We start from the raw sequence: 19934 nt of genomic DNA on the forward strand, positions 1-19934 counted from the left end.
CAGTGGCGGTGGTGGCAGTGGTGGTGGTGGTGGCGGTGGTGGTGGTGGCAGTGGCGGTGGTGGCAGTGGTGATGGTGGTGGTGGCAGTGGTGGTGGTGGCAGTGGTGGTGGTGCGTGTTCACACACTAGGGGGCAGTGGGGGTGGTCTGACTTAGTCCACTAGGGGGCAGTGGGGTGGTGTCTGACTTAGTCCACTAGGGGGCAGTGGGGGTGGTGTCTGACTTAGTCCACTAGGGGGCAGTGGGGTGGTGTCTGACTTAGTCCACTAGGGGGCAGTGGGGGTGGTGTCTGACTTAGTCCACTAGGGGGCGGTGGGGGTGGTGTCTGACTTAGTCCACTAGGGGGCAGTGGGGGTGGTGTCTGACTTAGTCCACTAGGGGGCAGTGGGGGTGGTGTCTGACTTAGTCCACTAGGGGGCGGTGGGGCGCCACCCCACCAGGCAGCTGGACATGAGAATGTTTTTTCATTTAAAAAAAGACTTTGCTATAGGTAACATTTTGAGTAGTTCGTATAAGAAACCGCCGCTGCAACGCCGCGCGGTCTGATTTGTGCCTCGTGGGAGGTCTCGAGACCTTTCGCCGTGGGGTTTATATCTTGCAGAACTAACGGACAACCTGAAGTGGCATCACCCTGTGTTTGGGCCGAAACGTCGTGAGAATTTTATTGTTATTTTATTATTTTATCAATTTATTATTTTATTCTCATTCTACGTGGTGGTGACTTTACCGAAAGAACCAAAGAAGATGAATCCTTGCAGTCACGAAAGCTTTAAATCGGAATTTAATGTTTGTGTTTTTTAATCACGAGTATGTTTGTTCTGTTCTGTATGTACATGGACACAGTTCAACATTCAAAGCATCACAAGGGACAATATCCTCTAAATGCGATGGGTTTTATTCCGCTGTTTGGCCACTACTTAGACCACTTCGAGTCGCACCTTGGCACAGCAATGAGCAATGTCACCCGATTCTACCAAATGCGGTGTCCAATGTTTTGGCCCACGTGCCGTCGTCAGGTGCCGCCAGCCCACGTGACCGTCTGTTGTGACGAGAATGTCGACCCGACTGTCGGTGGCACTCACTGACGCCCCGTGCCCCTGCTGGACGTCTTTGGGGGGAAAAAATTAATGATTGGGTGAGTGAGTGGGTGAGTGGATGGGTGAGTGAGCGGGTGAGCGGGTGAGTAAGCGGGTGAGTGAGTGGGTGGGTGGGTGAGTGGGTGAGTGAGTGGGTGGGTGAGTGGGTGAGTGGGTGGTTGGGTAAGTGAGTGGGTGAGTGGATGGGTGAGTGAGCGGGTGAGTGAGCGGGTGAGTGAGCGGGTGAGTGGTTGGGTGAGTGAGTGGATGGCTGAGTGAGCGGGTGAGTTAGTGAGTGGGTGAGCGGGTGAGTTAGTGAGTGGAACTCGAGCCCGCCCGCCCGCCTGCCCGCCCACACGCCCGCACGCACGACCCTCCCCTGTATGTCCAGTGTGTCCGGCCTTCCACCCCGCTGGCCGGCGCGCCGTTGAATTTGGCCGCTCGTCGCTCGTCGACTCGATGGGCTACGAGGTCACGGAGAGGGAGGAGGAGGAGAAACAGAGAAGGGCGGGCGGGCGGCGAAGAGAAAGGAAGATAGCGCGTGAGTCTGTGACGCGGGTCGCTCCACGCGCAGCGAGCAAGCGCGGAGACACAGAGAGACACGAAGAGACACGCGGAGACACGGAGAGACGCGGAGAGACACGGAGAGACAGGGAGAGACGCGGAGAGACACGGAGAGATGTGGAGAGACAAGGACACGGAGAGATACGCAGAGAGACACGCGGAGATACAGAGAGACACGGAGAGACACAGAGAGACACGGAGAGACACGGGACGGCCTTGAGGGTTTTATTGGTGATTCTTGGTCCTTTCGATGAAGTAACGGTAGATAGAAAATAAAAATAACGCGGCAAAAATTAGATAGTAAAAATGTTAAATAATCACTGGGAAAATAACATAAGCCAAAAAAGCCCACGACGTTTCGATGGCAACACGAGCGGCCTTCATCAGGCGGAGAGAATAGTTGTTGTTAGTGTGAGAGCTGTACAGAGCAGCACACGAGGCGTGGCGGGGTGGGGGGCGACGTTGGGGGGCGGTGAGGAACGGCAGACGCCGGATTAACCCACTCACCGGCACGGCGACGGCCTCACCACTGGCACACACACAGAGAGAACAGCTCACCACTGACACACAGAGAGAACAGCTCACCCCTGGCACACAGAGAGAACAGCTCACCACTAGCACACAGAGAACAGCTCACCACTGGCACACAGAGAGAGAACAACTCACAACTAGCACACACAGAGAACAGCTCACCACTGGCACAGCGATAGAACAGCTCACTACTGGTACACAGAGAGAACAGCTCACCACTGGCACACACAGAGAACAGCTCATCACTGGCACACAGAGAGAACAGCTCACCACTGACACACAGAAAGAACAGCTCACTACTGGCACACACAGAGAGAGAGAACAGCTCACCACTGGCACAGAGAGAACAGCTCACCACTGGCACACACAAAGAGAACAGCTCACCACTGGCACAGAGAGAACAGCTCACCACTGGGACACAGAGAGAGAACAGCTCACCACTGACACACAGAGAGAACAGCTCACCACTGGCACACAGAGAGAACAGCTCACCACTGGCACACACAGAGAGAACAGCTCACCACTGGCACAGAGAGAGAACAGCTCACCACTGCCACACAGAGAGAACAGCTCACCACTGGCACACAGAGAGAGAACAGCTTACCACTGGCACACAGAGAGAACAGCTCACCACTGGCACACAGAGAGAATAGCTCACCACTAGCCCACAAAGTTGCTCACCACTGCCAACCCAGCCAAAAGTGGACAGATTCCACACATCTAGTCCTGGTGCTACCCCACACACAAAGACCCCCAGTGTAGCGAGCAGCACCTACGAAGGCCGGCACAGAACAAGAGGGGGTGGGTGGTCGGCACCACGCCCGGCTGCCTTTGTCTCCCTCGAGGCCGATGTATACACACTGCACCAGGTTACTCATGTAAGGCTAAGTCGACCTAGGGGGTTGCCCGGGACCGGATGACAACAAATCGTCGCCGGTGCCGGTGGCCGTGAGCGGGAAGTGAACTGTGGGTCGCCGGGTTCGCAGTGCAGCGTGGCGCTAACCGCTGCGCCACCGCTCCGCACCTCCGGTTAGCGCACGGCCGGCTACGTACAAGGAACGAAACTGGTGGACTGCTCCACAAGTCTGGCTGTCGACCTGATGAAGCCGGTTGTAATTACTGGCGAAACGTCACGGCACTCGGATTGTAAATGTTGTGGCTTGGCTCTGCCCCTCCCCCAGTAGGGATGTGGAATCTCCACCACCGACTGTGCACCCCACACACCACTTGTTTTGAGCGTTGACACGGAATACATTTTTTTGCAAATTTCCGCGTAAAAATTTAATGACGTCAACTAAAACAACGAAACGAATAGACGACTGTGCACAATCAAACACGCGCACAACCGGTGACGAATTTTGCCACGTTCTGTTGACGTTGACAACCCTTGCTCGTCGGCTACGTCCGGTGGTTGGCGGGTCTTTCACGACGCGTTTAAATATTCACGCCGTCTAACCCCCAAAACACCTCCGTTGCGGATGATATCGGTCGTGAAAGCCTCCTAAAGGAACCCGTTGACTTTGACCCACCGCCGTGACCCACCGTGTTCTGGGTTCAACACGAAAGGAAAAAGCGTCACTGTGTGTGACGCCCAGAGGCTTCGCCCGAGGCAAGGCCGGTGAACTTCCAGACCACAAGAGGCAACTCACCCCCCCAGCCTCCCCCCTTCTCTATTCAATGCGGGTTCCTCCCACCCCCTCAGCTCGACACGAAACTCCACAGCAACACGGCAAGTTGCAGAACATGCACCGTCACCACCGTCACGGTGTAGAACGTGACACTGTCACTGTGTACACCGTCACCACCGTCACGGTGTACAACGTGCACCGTCACCGTGTAGAACGTGCACCGTCACCACCGTCAAGGTGTACAACGTGCACCGTCACCGTGTAGAACGTGCACCGTCACCACCATCACCGTGTACAACGTGCACTGTCACGGTGTAGAGCGTGACACCGTCACGGTGTAGAACGTGCACCGTCACCACCGTCACGGTGTAGAACGTGCACCGTCACCACCGTCACGGTGTAGAGCGTGCACCATCACCACCGTCACGGTGTACAACGTGCACCGTCACCGTGTACAACGTGTCCCGTCGCTACGCGCCTGTTATACCGCGGAATGCGGCGCCGTTGCCGGGAGCGTGCCGACCACCGCCGCCCGCTTGCGATGCCGCGCCGAGCGAGCGAATCGACGGGGCTCAACGTTGGACTCGCGAACCAAATTTTGGGCTCGCCAACAAAGCGACTTCAGGAACGGCCCCTCTGGAACCCAAACTCGCTTGCGAGCGGACGGAGTCACCCGCGACAAGCCAATTGCAGCCTCGCGAAGGCCGGAAACCCCCTCGCCGTGCCCCGCCCACCCCAACAGGCCACGCCCCCCTCGTCTGCCGCACGGCGGTTTGGCTCGCGATAAGCCGCGGGGTTAAATTGTGCAATTTTTTTATTTATTTTTTAAAGCAAAAATCGACAGATTTTAAGATTCGATTCTCTAATCCGGAACCCCCCCGACACTGAACAAACCTTTCGCCCAACTCGCTCGCCCGCCCGCCCTGCCGATTCCACCATCGACCGATCACGCGTCGGGGTGGAGGGGGAGGCGGGCGAGAGAGGCGCGCGGCACGTTCGCCGCTGGGAGCTACGCGCTGACAAAAATTGAATCGTGATCGCACGTCTAACCGGAACCGCCACCACCCCCACCGCTACCCCACTCTCCCTCTCTCTCTCTCCGGATTACCGTTCGGCGATTCGCGGCGGCGACGACGTTCGCCGCCTGACGCGTCGTTCCGCCTTCGTTTGAAACGTCGCTTTCGTTTACCGGGTCCGCGACGCGACGCCAACGGAGGGCTCCCGACGCCGCCGATTCAATCGGGCTTCGGGGGTCTCTCGCTCGCCGTCCCACAAGCCCCCCCCCACCCCGCCCCCCCCCCCTCCGAGAACCGGGAGCGAGCCGAGAGGTCGCCGCCGCACGACGGAACGGCGACGCTCTCACGGGCCGCTCTCCCCCCCCTCGCGCCGGAGGAGGCCCGGCCCCCGCGCGGCCCTCCGCTCGCCCGTGGGGCGACCCGCCCAGGGCCCGGCGGAGCGCCGGGAGGCCGTCGGGGGGCGCCGGTGCCGGGAGGCCGACGGAGGTGCCGGTGCCGGGCGGGTCGCGGGTCGCGGGCGTGGGCGGGCGGCACATCGACACGGGGGGGCAGTCGTCAATCCTGCGGTGGGAGGTGAGGGAGGTGAGGGAGGTGAGGGAGGTGAGGGAGGGAGGTGAGGGAGGTGAGGGAGGTGAGGGAGGTGAGGGAGGGAGGTGAGGGAGGTGAGGTGAGGGAGGGAGGTGAGGGAGGTGAGGGAGGTGAGGTGAGGTGAGGGAGGTGAGGGAGGTGAGGGAGGGAGGTGAGGGAGGTGAGAGAGGGAGGTGAGGGAGGTGAGGTGAGGGAGGTGAGGGAGGTGAGGGAGGGAGGTGAGGGAGGGGAGGTGAGGGAGGTGAGGTGAGGTGAGGGAGGGGAGGTGAGGGAGGTGAGGGAGGAGGTGAGGTGAGGGAGGTGAGGGAGGAGGTGAGAGAGGTGAGGTGAGGGAGGGAGGTTGAGGTGAGGTGAGGGAGGTGAGGGAGGTGAGGGAGGGAGGTGAGGGAGGTGAGGGAGGGAGGTGAGAGAGGTGAGGTGAGGTGAGGGAGGGAGGTGAGGGAGGGTGGAGGGAGGGGAGGAGGTGAGGGAGGTGAGGTGAAGAAGGGGGGGAGGTGAGGTGAGGGAGGTGGGTGAGGGAGGTGAGGGAGGAAGGTGAGGTGAGGAGGTGAGAGAGGAGGTGAGGGAGGTGAGGAAGGTGAGGAGGGGTGAGGAGGTGAGGGAGGTGAGGAGGGAGGTGAGGAGGTGAGGGAGGGAGAGGGAGGGAGGGGTGAGGAGGGGAGGGAGTGGGGTGAGGGAGGTGGGTGAGGGAGGGGAGGTGAGGAGGTGAGGGAGGAGGAGGGAGGTGAGGGGAGGTGAGGGAGGGAGGTGAGGGGAGGTGAGGTGAGGTGAGGGGAGGGAGGGAGGTAGGGGAGGTGAGGGAGGGAGGTGAGGGAGGGAGGGAGGGGAGGAGAGGGAGGGAGGTGAGGAGGTGAGGGAGTGAGGTGAGGGAGGTGAGTGAGGTGAGGGAGGTGCGGGAGAGAGGGAGGTGAGGTGAGGTGAGGGAGGTAAGGTGATGGAGTTGAGGGTGAGGTGAGGGATGTGAGGGAGGTGAGGGAGGTGAGGTGAGGTGGGAGTGAGGGAGGTGAGGGAGGTGAGGAGGCCGAGGTGAGGTGAGGGAGGTGAGAAAGGGAGGTGAGGGAGGTGAGGTGAGGGAGGTGAGTGAGGTGAGGGAGGGTGAGGGAGAGAGGGAGGTGAGGCTGAGGTGAGGGGGAAAGGTGAGGGAGGTGAGGGAGGTAAGGTGAGGGAGTGGAGGGAGGTGAGGGAGGACGTGAGGGAGGTTGAGGGAGGTGAGGGTGAGTGTGGAGGAGGTGAGGGAGGTGAGGGAGGGGGTGAGTGAGGGAGGTGAGAAAGGGAGGTGAGGGAGGTGAGGGAGGTGAGGGAGGGAGGTGGTAGGGAGGTGAGAAAGGAGAGGTGAGGGAGGTGAGGGAGGTGAGGGAGGGAGGTGAGGTGAGGGAGGTGAGGTGCGGGGAGGTGAGTGAGGTGAGGAGGTGAGGGAGAGAGGGAGTGAGGTGAGGTGAGGGAGGTAAGGTGAGGAGAGCTGAAGGAGGTGAGGGAGGGAGGGTGAGGGAGGTGAGGTGAGGTGAGGGAGGTGGGAGGTGAGGGAGGTGAGGGAGGTGAGGGAGGGAGGGAGGTGAGGGAGGTGAAGGAGGTGAGGTGAGAGAGGGAGGTGAGGAGGTGAGGGAGAGAGGTGAGGGAGGTGAGGGAGGAGGTGAGGGAGGTGAGGGAGGTGAGGGAGATGAGGGAGGAGGTGAGGGAGGTGAGGTGGGTGAGGAGGTGAGGGAGGCAGGTGAGGAGGGTGAGAGAGGTGAGGGAGGTGAGGGAGGTGAGAGAGGGAGGTGAGGTGAGGGAGGTGAGGGAGGTGAAGGAGGTGAGGTGAGAGAGGGAGGTGAGGTGAGGTGAGAGGGGGAGGGAGTTAGCATATAATTTAGCATTGAAATGGCTGAGTGATTAGCTTGTGACTGGTCACAGAAATAGCTATGTTAAAAGTTAAAGCATACACATCCGCAGAGGCACCCCTTGACAAAGGAATTAGCATAGAATTTAGCATTGAAATAGCTAAGTTAAAGCATACACATCCGCAGAGGCACCCCTTGACAAAGGAATTAGCATAGAATTTAGCATTGAAATAGCTGAGTGATTAGCTTGTAACTGGTCACAGAAATAGCTATGTTAAAGTCAGAGCATACACATTCACCGAGGCACTTAGTACAAATCAAACAGGAGAATTTAGCATTGAAATAACTAGGCGAATTTCGCATTGAAATAACTGAGTGATTAGCTAGTGACTGGTCACAGAAATGGCTATGTTGAAGTCAATGCCTACACATCTGAGCTATTCAAAGTACTATATAGTGAACCAATAAAAAACTAAAATATAAATTACCTTAATGTTATCAATAAACTCTATATTCTCCAATCAGCTAAGCTACCAACAATAAGTCGTTATATATCACAATGCTATATGGCGAAAAAATGGGTGGATTCTTACCCTCAACTTTAGCAACACGGATAGCTACGGGCCCCGTTCAGACGGACGAGTTCATCCATGGTCGGAACAGAGGAGGGGGAGAGAGACAGCTGCGAGGCGCTATTATACTCTATGTTGTAAACAATACCATTAACCGTGGTGTGAGAGGTATTAAGAGTCAAGGCTGGCGAAAGAGCTGCGGTCTGAAGGTCATCGTAAAATACAATTAATTAAGAACAGAAATGGTTTAAAACATCTTTCCAATGGTTACTAAGCCAGAATCCATCCTCTCGGTTGAAATTGTCTCTGTGCTTGTATATGTGAATGGCCTCATGAACGAATCTCTCATGGTAGCCGGTTGGTTTGCAAAGAACCTCCGTCTTGGAGAAGTCAATGTCATGTGAGCCCACTGAATTATAACAGTGATCTTCCACGGCAGAGGAGTTCGTTCTATCGTGTTTCAAGTCTGCTTTATGTTCGCGGATGCGGTCCGAGATATGTCGTTTGGTTTCTCCAATGTAGCTACTACCACAGAGCCACTTTAGTTTGTAAACGCCCGGGTACTGTATGTCTGGAACAGCACCTTTCACAGATGGAATTAAATCACGGATTTTATGTTCTGTGTTGAATCGGACCTGGATCTTGTGTTTATTCAGGATTTTGGAGCTCTTTTTAGTGACCCCTGCAATGTAGGGTAAGGTGATGGTTTTGAGTGGCTCCACAAGAGGATCCTACTTCATGACTGGAGTGATGGCTTTGCGGATTGTGTAGTCGGAGTAACCATTAGCCCTGAGAGCCTGGTGTACGTGCTTGAGTTCACTGGTAATGTGTTCCTGGTCGGCAATGCATTGGGCTCTATGGTATAGAGTCTTGATGAGGGAGTTCTTCTGGGATGGATGGTGGTGGGAATCCGGTTTCAAGTAAGCATCTGTATGGGTAGCTTTCCTGTAGACAGAGTGGCTCATTGAACCATCATGTCTTATTTTAATTAAGACATCCAAAAAGGGTAGTTTGCCATCTTTTTCGACCTCCATGGTAAATCTGATGGCTGGGTGTATGGAATTGATGTGGTCGCGGAATTGGTCTAGAGCAGGCTGGCCATGTGGCCAGATGACAAAGGTGTCATCAACGTACCTCTTCCATAAGGTCGTGCGTAGAGTGGCAGTCTGGATGGCGTCAGTTTCAAATTTTTCCATGAATACGTTGGCTACAACCGGAGATAGGGGGGAGCCCATTGGGGTGCCCTCAGTTTGTTTGTTGAAAGCTCCATTCCAGGTGAAGTATGTGTTGGTTAAGCAATGTCTCACCAGGGGGGGTACATCAGTTTGCAGTCCTTGATGAACCAGGTCTTCAATGATAGCGATGGTGTCAGGTACCGGGACTTTGGTGAACAAGGACACCACATCAAAACTGACAAGCAGGTCGTCTGGGGACAGGGAAATGCCTTTGATTGTCGATACCAGGTGAGTAGAATTTAGTACCGCAGAGGTGGTTTTTCCAGTGAAAGGTCGCAGTATATCAGCAAGAAAACGTGCCAGTTTGTAGGTGGGGGAGTTGATAGTAGAGACGATGGGACGAAGGGGTGTATCTTCTTTGTGTATCTTTGGAAGGCCATATAATCTTGGTGGTCTGGCAGCAGAGGGTTTCAACGAGAACTGTTTGATCTCATCAATTAATGCTGTTGAATCAGAGATGATTTTGTTCGTTTTGGTGACCAGGCTGTTGGTGGGATCTCTTTTTATTTTTGTATAGCTGCCATCGTTGAGTAGTTCTTGAATTTTGTTGTTATATTCTGTTTTGTCCATGATGACAGTGGCATTGCCCTTGTCGGCTGAGAGGACGACAATATCATCCCTCTTTTTTAATTGAGATAATTCAAAACGTTCGTCTTTGCTGATATACTGCGACCTTTCACTGGTAAAACCACCTCTGCGGTACTAAACTCTACTCACCTGGTATTGACAATCAAAGGCATTTCCCTGTCCCCAGACGACCTGCTTGTCAGTTTTGATGTGGTGTCCTTGTTCACCAAAGTCCCGGTACCTGACACCATCGCTATCATTGAAGACCTGGTTCATCAAGGACTGCATAATGATGTACCCCCCCTGGTGAGACATTGCTTAACCAACACATACTTCACCTGGAATGGAACTTTCTACAAACAAACTGAGGGCACGCCAATGGGCTCCCCCCTATCTCCGGTTGTAGCCAACGAATTCATGGAAAAATTTGAAACTGACGCCATCCAGACTGCCACTCTACGCCCGACCTTATGGAAGAGGTACGTTGATGACACCTTTGTCATCTGGCCACATGGCCAGCCTGCTCGAGACCAATTCCGCGACCACATCAATTCCATACACCCAGCCATCAGATTTACCATGGAGGTCGAAAAAGATGGCAAACTACCCTTTTTGGATGTCTTAATTAAAAGGAGACATGATGGTTCAATGAGCCACTCTGTCTACAGGAAAGCTACCCATACAGATGCTTACTTGAAACCGGATTCCCACCACCATCCATCCCAGAAGAACTCCCTCATCAAGACTCTATACCATAGAGCCCAATGCATTTCCGACCAGGAACACATTACCAGTGAACTCAAGCACGTACACCAGGCTCTCAGGGCTAATGGTTACTCCGACTACACAATCCGCAAAGCCATCACTCCAGTCATGAAGAAGGATCCTCTTGTGGAGCCACTCAAAACCATCACCTTACCCTACATTGCAGGGGTCACTAAAAAGATCTCCAAAATCCTGAATAAACACAAGATCCAGGTCCGATTCAACACAGTACATAAAATCCGTGATTTAGTTCCATCTGTAAAAGGTGCTGTTCCAGACATACAGTACCCGGGCGTTTACAAACTAAAGTGGCTCTGTGGTAGTAGCTACATTGGAGAAACCAAACGACATATCTCGGACTGCATCCGCGAACATAAAGCAGACTTGAAACACGGTAGAACGAACTCCTCTGCCGTGGCAGATCACTGTTATAATTCAGTGGGCTCACATGACATTGACTCCTCCAAGACGGAGGTTCTTTGCAAACCAACCGGCTACCATGAGAGATTCGTTCATGAGGCCATTCACATATACAAGCACAGAGACAATTTCAACCGAGAAGATGGATTCTGGCTTAGTAACCATTGGAAAGATGTTTAAAACCATTTCTGTTCTTAATTAATTGTATTTTACGATGACCTTCAGACCGCAGCTCTTTCGTCAGCCTTGACTCTTAATACCTCTCACACCACGGTTAATGGTATGGTTTACAACATGGAGTATAATAGCGCCTCACAGCTGTCTCTCTCCCCCTCCTCTGTTCCGACCATGGATGAACTCGTCCGTCTGAACGGGACCCGTAGCTATCCGTGTTGCTAAAGTTGAGGGTAAGAATCCACCCATTTTTTCGCCATATAGCATTGTGATATATAACGACTTATTGTTGGTAGCTTAGCTGATTGGAGAATATAGAGTTTATTGATAACATTAAGGTAATTTATATTTTAGTTTTTTATTGGTTCACTATATAGTACTGTGAATAGCTCAGATGTGTAGGCCTTGACTTCAACATAGCCATTTCTGTGACCAGTCACTAGCTAATCACTCAGTTATTTCAATGCTAAATTCGCCTAGTTATTTCAATGCTAAATTCTCCTGTTTGATTTGTACTAAGTGCCTTGGTGAATGTGTATGCTCTGACTTTAACATAGCTATTTCTGTGACCAGTTACAAGCTAATCACTCAGCTATTTCAATGCTAAATTCTATGCTAATTCCTTTGTCAAGGGGTGCCTCTGCGGATGTGTATGCTTTAACTTTTAACATAGCCATTTCTGTGACCAGTCACAAGCTAATCACTCAGCCATTTCAATGCTAAATTATATGCTAATTCTTTTGTCAAGGCGCTTTGTTTCCTCTCACACAGCTTAAAGGTCGTGATCTGAACGTGGCTTTTTCACTCCAGCGCTGTCCTACCAGACAGTCTCGTCCCTTCACCTGATGAAGGCCGCTTGTGTTGTGGCCGAAACGTCGTGAGAATATTATTGCGTTATATCATTTGATCAATTTATTATTTTATTCTCATTCTACGTGACTTTACCGAAAGAACCAAAGAAGATGAATCCTTGCAGTTACGAAAGCTTTAAATCGAAATTTAGAGGGAGGGAGGTGAGGGAGGTGAGGGAGGTGAGGGAGGTGACGGAGGTGAGGGAGAGAGGGAGGGAGGTGAGGGAGGGGATCAGACAAACGTCCATCTGTTAAAGTCACGACTGCTCAGAATCTCAGAATCAAGAATGTGTATTCAGGCTGTAGGAGGAAAGGAATCCGATGAGCTCTGAAGCTCTCTTTCACCGAGGTGCAGTGAGGGCAGGGGCTCAGCGAGTTGATGCTCACACACACACGGACGCTTCCACTTGCTGGAGTTTGTCCTCCGACTGTCACCGTCCGAGAATCTCAGGCAGATTCGGACCAACGCTGCTGCTGCAGCTGTGCGAGTGGGCGAGTGAGTCAGTGGGCGAGTGAGTCAGTGGGCGAGTGTGGTCAGTGGGCGAGTGAGTCAGTGGGCGAGTGGGTCAGTGGGTGAGTGAGTCAGTGGGTCAGTGGGCGAGTGGGTCAGTGGGCGAGTGGGTGAGTGGGTCAGTGGGCGAGTGGGCGAGTGGGTCAGTGGGCGAGTGGGTCAGTGGGTCAGTGGGCGAGTGGGTCAGTGGGCGAGTGGGTGAGTGGGTCAGTGGGCGAGTGGGTCAGTGGGCGAGTGGGCGAGTGAGTCAGTGGGCGAGTGAGTCAGTGGGCTAGTGGGTCAGTGGGCGAGTGGGCGAGTGGGTCAGTGGGCGAGTGGGTCAGTGGGCGAGTGGGTCAGAGGCCGAGTGGGCGAATGGGTCAGTGGGCGAGTGGGTGAGTGGGTCAGTGGGCGAGTGGGTCAGTGGGCGAGTGGGTCAGTGGGCGAGTGGGTCAGAGGCCGAGTTGGCGAATGGGTCAGTGGGCGAGTGGGTGAGTGGGTCAGTGGGCGAGTGGGTCAGTGGGCGAGTGGGTCAGTGGGCAAGTGGGTCAGTGGGCGAGTGAGTCAGTGGGCGAGTGGGTCAGTGGGTCAGTGGGCGAGTGGGCGAGTGGGTCAGTGGGCGAGTGGGCGAGTGTGTCAGTGGGCGACTGAGTCAGTGGGCAAGTGGGCGAGTGGGCGAGTAGGCGAGTGGGCGAGTGGGTCAGTGGGCGAGTGAGTCAGTGGGTCAGTGGGCGAGTGGGTCAGTGGGCGAGTGAGTCAGTGGGTGAGTGAGTCAGTGGGCGAGTGGGTCAGTGGCCGAGCGAGCAGGTAAGCGAGCGGGTAAAGCAAGTGAGCGGGCGGCCCGGGCTAGCGGGCGGGCAAGCGAGCGAGCGGGTGGGCCCTCACCGGATGTCGTTGTGGCGGTAGTCTCGGTCCCACGCCGCCTTGCGCTTGAGCAGCGGGTACAGGACGAGGAAGCCGATGGCGGCGACGACGACGAGGAGGAGGAGCACGCCCATCACGGCGCCCGTCACGACGCCGGCGTTAGCGCTCGCTGCACACGACACGATCACCCACACACGCGTAACCTTCACAGACTGTAGGGGAAAGTGCTGTCTGTAACAGACTGTAGGGGCAAGTGCTGTCTCTAACAGACTGTAGGGGCAAGTGCTGTCTGTAACAGATTGTAGGGGTGAGTGCTGCCTGTAACAGACTGTAGGGGCAAGTGCTGTCTGTAACAGACTGTAGGGGAAAGTGCTGGCTGTAACAGACTGTAGGGGCAAGTGCTGTCTGTAACAGACTGTAGGGGAAAGTGCTGTCTGTAACAGACTGTCAGGGCGAGTGCTGTCTGTAACAGACTGTAGGGGAAAGTGCTGTCTGTAACAGACTGTAGGGGCAAGTGCTGTTAGCGAGCAGCAGTAGCTATGAAAGCCGGAACGGTACACGAGGGGGTGGGTGGCCAGCACCACGCCCGGCCGCCTTTGTCTCCCCAGTGGCGATGTTTACACACCGCACCAGGTACTCATTTGAGGCCGTGTCGACCGAGCGGAGGCCCAGGGACCGGTTCAGATAATGGTCACCGGCGGTGTTGGCCGTGAGCGGGAATCGAACCCCGGGTCGCCGGGTTCGTAGCACAGCCACACGCACACACACACACACGTACACACAACAACCGCCATTCGCCACTAAGTGGCGGTGACGTCACCACGACGCTTGTGCCAGGCTATGTGTACCCTGAGGCCACGTGAAGTGTCGAACGCCCGCTGGCAGGAGGTCACGGGGCAGACCCAGGTGCCACGGGTCGACTGACTGAGATGACTGCCTGATGCACCACCTGTGCCCCCTACTGTGCCAACCTGCTGTGCTTTAGCCACCCGGCGCTCCGCTCGTTGTTCTGAGCGTCGCTCCTCCGCCCTCCGTTGTTGTTGGAGGGCGACTGCCTCCAACTGCCCAGTAGCATCCTTCACGAGCCTCCTCCACAGAGGCCGATCTTGACACCGCTGGTACCAGTCATCGGCAAGTCCACTCAGCTCCACGTCCTCCTGTACCACATCACTCCATCTCTTCTCTAGCCCGTGCCGCGCCCGCTGAGCCCCCTCAATCCGGCCAAACAAAAGCTGTTTCGGCATGCGGTGGCTGGGCATGCGGGCTACATGACCCAGCCATCGCAGCCTTGCCTGCCGGAGGAGCTCACCGATGGGACCCTGCCCAGATCTTCGAAGGATTTGTGAGCTCCTCACACAATCCAGTCTGGTTAAACCCAGGATGGATCGTAGGCAGGCCAGCCTAAATGTTTCTAACAGGCGAAGATGTTCCATTAGGGGGATCCACGTTTCGCAAGCGTAGAGAAGGGAGGGAATGACCGTGGCCGAGAAGACCTGAAGCTTAGTGCGGAGCGACAGACCAGGTAGCTTCCACACAACGTTACGCAACCGATGAAAAGATATTGCCGCTCGACTGATTCGGAGTGAGACCTCTGCTGTTAAACTGGAGCCAGTCATAAGCACACTGCCCAGGTATGGGAAACTCTCCACTCTCTCCACAACTGCCCCATCACCGATTGGGAGTTGTGGGGGTGGAGTGTCCGATGGTACAAAATACCCAGGCAGGTGCTTAGTTTTGGTGGGGCTGATGGTAAGGCCCCACCTCTTAGCTCCAGTCTCAGCAGCAGCATATCCAACTCTTCCTCTGACTGAGCAGCTATTACCAAATCATCAGCATACATAACGTGGTTGAGCAATAGGGAGCCATCCCTTGACCGCACCCGGGCATCGATTAGCCTCCCATTATATCTGTACCATATGGAGATTCCCCCGGTACAGCTATTGAAGGCTTCACGAACTACGTGGTCAAAATAGATGTTAAATAATGTAGGAGCCAGAGGACATCCCTGTCGCACCCCAAGGTGTACAGGGAATGGCTCTGACTCCCGGCCACGTAGTTTTACCCGGGCCCGCTCACCATCATGAAGGTCCTTAATGATCGTGAGCAGAGGGTCAGGTACTCCAAAAGCACGAAGAATGACCCAGAGCCCAGGCCTACTGATGGTATCATAGGCCTTGACCAGGTCAATAAAGCAGAGATGTAGGTCTTGTTAGAATTCCCTACACCTCTGCTGTAGCAGACGGACAGAAAATATGGCATCTGTGCAGGACCGCCCTTTCCTGAAACCGCATTGGGGCTCCGCAAGCCTCTCCTCAGCGTGCCTGGCAAGGCGATGCTGAATAATCCTTGCCAGGACCTTTCCCGGCACACTGAGGAGTGAGATGCCCCTGTAGTTGTTACAGTCTGTGCGGTCCCCCTTCTTAAAAAGGGGGACCACCAGGGCATCCTTCCAATCCTGCGGAACCCGTCCAGTGGTCCAGACTGTTGTTATGATGTCATATAGGGCAGTCTGTGCACAAACGCCACCCTCCCTCAGCATTTCGCTTGGGAGATCATCTCTGCCCGCTGCCTTTCCTGGTCTCAGACTCCGGATCGCCTTCAATACTTCCTCAGCAGACGGCACCTCAGCCAGCCACTCACAGGGGGTGACTTCTTCCAATATTTGAGGCACCGTAGCCTCAGCAGGGTCATCCTCACTTTGTGCCACGATGTTTTCCTGGCTGAGGGATTTTCCCTCCCCCAGGACCTCACAGAAATGCTCAGCAAATCTGCGAACCTGTTCCTGGGGGTCGGAGATTGGATCACCGTTTTTTCCCCTAATGATGGTAATAGGTGTGGCGCTGCAGGTTACTTTTTTGATGGAGTTAAATAGAGATTTGTGATCACGGGCCACTGAGGCAGACTCCATCTCCTCAGCAACCCGCGACCACCACCCATCCTTGCAGCGCCTCACGGCTCTCCGAACCTCCGAGCGAAGGCTGCGGTAAGCCTCCTCATTCTCTGACGTGGGATTCTGTAACCGATGACAGTGGGCCTGTCGCTTTTTCTCAACCATCCTGAACACCTCCTCTGTTAGGCAGGGTCTCTGGGGAGGTCTGGACCGCGTACCCAAAGCAGCCATTGCAGCTGCATGAGTCACAGTCCTAAACCTCGCCCATTTACCCTCGACATCAGGAGGAGTCGGGGACGATGCCAATCCCAGCCGCAAGCGATGATGAAATTCTCGCTTGCAACTTTCATCAGATAACTGAGACCAGGCCACTTTATGTTGGAATGGGGTCCTGGGTGTACACCCACCACCGGAGTGGAAGAATGGCAGGCGCATCTTACAGATGACTAGTCGATGGTCAGAGGGCAGTTCAGCTCCACAGTAGGTCCTGGTGTCAAGGACATGGGCTTGCATTCGCTGGTCCGTCACTATGTAGTCCAGCAGATGTTCTTGCTTGGACCCGGCATGCATCCATGATGTTGTGTGGATGCGCCGATGCCGGAACAGCGTGTTGGTAATTACAAGCCCATGGGCTGCACAAAAATCTAGCAGCCTCCTACCATTGTTATTGAGCTGATCTGGCCCATGCCCTCCAATCACTCCAGACCAGGTGCCAGTATCATGACCAACTCGGGCATTGAAGTCACCCAACATGATGACTATCCCGAGGGGCCACTTTAGCCAGCACCTGTGACAGGAGGTCATAGAGGCATCTGACTCATCGGCTTTGCCTGCATCCCTCCACGGATGTTCATCTTCGGTGGGGGCATAAGTAACCACGACCACCATTCCTCGCCTCCGGTTGATGGGAAGGCGAGCCCAAAGTAGCCTGGGGCTTACAGCTTCCCACACCTCACCGCCACGCTCCCACGCCCCCTTCATTCTTTTGTTCAAAAGAAGACCCACATCCTGTTGTTTGGCAGTCTGCTGCCCCGAGTAGAGGACTGTCCACCCCTCATGGTGGCAGGAGCTAGAGCCGGTCCACCGGACCTCCTGAATGCCGCATAGATCCAGGCGGTACCGGTCCAGCTCCCGACAGAGGAGTGGCAGCCTCTCCTCTGCAGTGAGCGTTCGAACATTCCACGTGGCCACCCGTAGTGGCTTTTCGTTGTTTCTGGAGTAGCCCCGAGGGTAGGTATTCAATCTCCTGGCTCCGCCAATTGGGGTTTGGCCAGGAGACGTCATAGACGCCTGGCCCCCCGGGGCCTCCGGCACAAGCTTATTAGTTACATATTTCAGTTTAATTCGTGGTTTCGTGGTAATTAATTGAAGGTGGAGGGGTTACCAGCCCCTCGCACCCGTCCAGAGCCCCCGTTTAGCCCCTGTGGTGGACACATATGCCATGAGGGGAGGAGCCAATCAAAATTGGATCTCCCCCCACAGCACTGTCCACGACAGAGTTGCCCGTCCGGCACCGCGAGGAAGTAGGGGGTTGTTTTGCCGGACCACGTACACACACACGCACACACACACACACGCACACACACGCGTGGCGCCCGCGTGCGTAGCGAGAGGCAGACTCACGGCTCACGAGCGAGAGGGTCACGACGCACGACCGCCAGCCCACGCGGTTGCTGGCGTTGCACCGATAGGTCTCCGCGTGGCTCTCGCTCGCGTTGCTGATGCGCAGCGTTCCTCCTGCGTGCCGCACCAAGCGGGGAGAATCAACAAGCGGAGAGCTCACTCCTGTGGGTCTGTGTGTGGTGAGTCTGTGGGTCTGTGTGTGGTGAGTCTGTGGGTCTCTGTGTGGTGAGTCTGTGGGTCTCTGTGTGGTGAGTCTGTGGGTCTCTGTGTGGTGAGTCTGTGGGTCTCTGTGTGGTGAGTCTATGGGTCTCTGTGTGTGGTGAGTCTATGGGTCTCTGTGTGGTAAGTCTATGGGTCTCTGTGTGGTGAGTCTGTGGGTCTCTGTGTGATGAGTCTGTGGGCCTCTGTGTGGTGAGTCTATGGGTCTCTGTGTGGTGAGTCTGTGGGTCTCTGTGTGTGGTGAGTCTATGGGTCTCTGTGTGGTGAGTCTGTGGGTCTCTGTGTGGTGAGTCTGTGGGTCTCTGTGTGGTGAGTCTGTGGGTCTCTGTGTGGTGAGTCTATGGGTCTCTGTGTGTGGTGAGTCTATGGGTCTCTGTGTGGTGAGTCTGTGGGTCTCTGTGTGGTGAGTCTGTGGGTCTCTGTGTGGTGAGTCTGTGGGTCTCTGTGTGTGGTGAGTCTGTGGGTCTGTGTGTGGTGAGTCTGTGGGTCTCTGTGTGATGAGTCTGTGGGTCTCTGTGTGTGGTGAGTCTGTGGGTCTCTGTGTGGTGAGTCTGTGGGTCTCTGTGTGGTGAGTCTGTGGGTCTCTGTGTGGTGAGTCTGTGGGTCTCTGTGTGTGGTGAGTCTGTGGGTCTCTGTGTGGTGAGTCTGTGGGCCTCTGTGTGGTGAGTCTGTGGGTCTATGTGTGTGGTGAGTTTGTGAGTCTCTGTGTGGTGAGTCTATGAGTCTCTGTGTGGTGAGTCTGTGGGTCTCTGTGTGGTGAGTCTATGGGTCTCTGTGTGGTGAGTCTGTGGGTGTCTGTGTGGTGAGTCTGTGGGTCTCTGTGTGTGGTGAGTCTGTGGGTCTCTGTGTGTGATGAGTCTATGGGTCTCTGTGTGGTGAGTCTATGGGTCTCTGTGTGGTGAGTCTGTGGGTCTCTGTGTGTGGTGAGTCTGTGGGTCTCTGTGTGGTGAGTCTATGGGTCTCTGTGTGGTGAGTCTGTGGGTCTCTGTGCGTGGTGAGTCTGTGGGTCTCTCTGTGAGTGAGTCTATGGGTCTCTGTGTGGTGAGTCTGTGGGTGTCTGTGTGGTGAGTCTGTGGGTCTCTGTGTGTGGTGAGTCTGTGGGTCTCTGTGTGTGATTAGTCTATGGGTCTCTGTGTGGTGAGTCTATGGGTCTCTGTGTGGTGAGTCTGTGGGTCTCTGTGTGTGGTGAGTCTGTGGGTCTCTGTGTGGTGAGTCTATGGGTCTCTGTGTGTTGAGTCTGTGGGTCTCTGTGTGTGGTGAGTCTATGGGTCTCTGTGTGGTGAGTCTGTGGGTCTCTGTGTGGTGAGTCTGTGGGTCTCTGTGTGGTGAGTCTATGGGTCTCTGTGTGTTGAGTCTGTGGGTCTCTGTGTGTGGTGAGTCTATGGGTCTCTGTGTGGTGAGTCTGTGGGTCTCTGTATGGTGAGTCTGTGGGTCTCTGGGTGGTGAGTCTGTGGGTCTCTGTGTGTGGTGAGTCTGTGGGTCTGTGTGTGGTGAGTCTGTGGGTCGCTGTGTGTGGTGAGTCTATGGGTCTCTGTGTGATGAGTCTGTGGGTCTCTGTGTGGTGATTCTGTGGGTCTCTGTGTGGTGAGTCTGTGGGTCTCTGTGTGATGAGTCTGTGGGTCTCTGTGTGTGGTGAGTCTGTGGGTCTCTGTGTAGTGAGTCTGTGGGTCTCTGTGTGGTGAGTCTGTGGGTCTCTGTGTGGTGAGTCTGTGGGTCTCTGTGTGTGGTGAGTCTGTGGGTCTCTGTGTGGTGAGTCTGTGGGTCTCTGTGTGGTGAGTCTGTGGGTCTCTGTGTGTGGTGAGTTTGTGAGTCTCTGTGTGGTGAGTCTGTGGGTCTCTGTGTGGTGAGTCTATGAGTCTCTGTGTGGTGAGTCTGTGGGTGTCTGTGTGGTGAGTCTGTGGGTCTCTGTGTGTGGTGAGTATGTTGGTCTCTGTGTGTGATGAGTCTATGGGTCTCTGTGTGGTGAGTCTATGGGTCTCTGTGTGGTGAGTCTGTGGGTCTCTGTGTGTGATGAGTCTGTGGGTCTCTGTGTGGTGAGTCTATGG

General features: G+C 55.1%; 1 protein-coding gene across 1 annotated transcript in view; it reads right to left on the reverse strand.

Annotated features, from left to right (window-relative positions):
* The window catches only part of LOC142908958 (coxsackievirus and adenovirus receptor homolog), an 83416-nt gene that overhangs the window by 15302 nt on the left and 48180 nt on the right, over nucleotides 1-19934 (reverse strand). Inside the window, exons 5-7 of the mRNA XM_076059640.1 lie at nucleotides 17671-17784; nucleotides 13179-13326; nucleotides 5140-5375 (exon numbers count right to left, since the gene is read on the reverse strand). Of these exons, the coding sequence (XP_075915755.1) occupies nucleotides 5140-5375; nucleotides 13179-13326; nucleotides 17671-17784 (498 nt within the window). The remainder of the gene's footprint in view (nucleotides 1-5139; nucleotides 5376-13178; nucleotides 13327-17670; nucleotides 17785-19934) is intronic.

This window comes from Petromyzon marinus, unplaced genomic scaffold (genome assembly GCF_048934315.1).
Source record: "Petromyzon marinus isolate PM22_M1 ecotype Great Lakes invasive population unplaced genomic scaffold, UKy_Petmar_22M1.pri1.0 PM_G_Scaffold_11, whole genome shotgun sequence".
Classification (NCBI taxonomy): domain Eukaryota; kingdom Metazoa; phylum Chordata; class Hyperoartia; order Petromyzontiformes; family Petromyzontidae; genus Petromyzon; species Petromyzon marinus.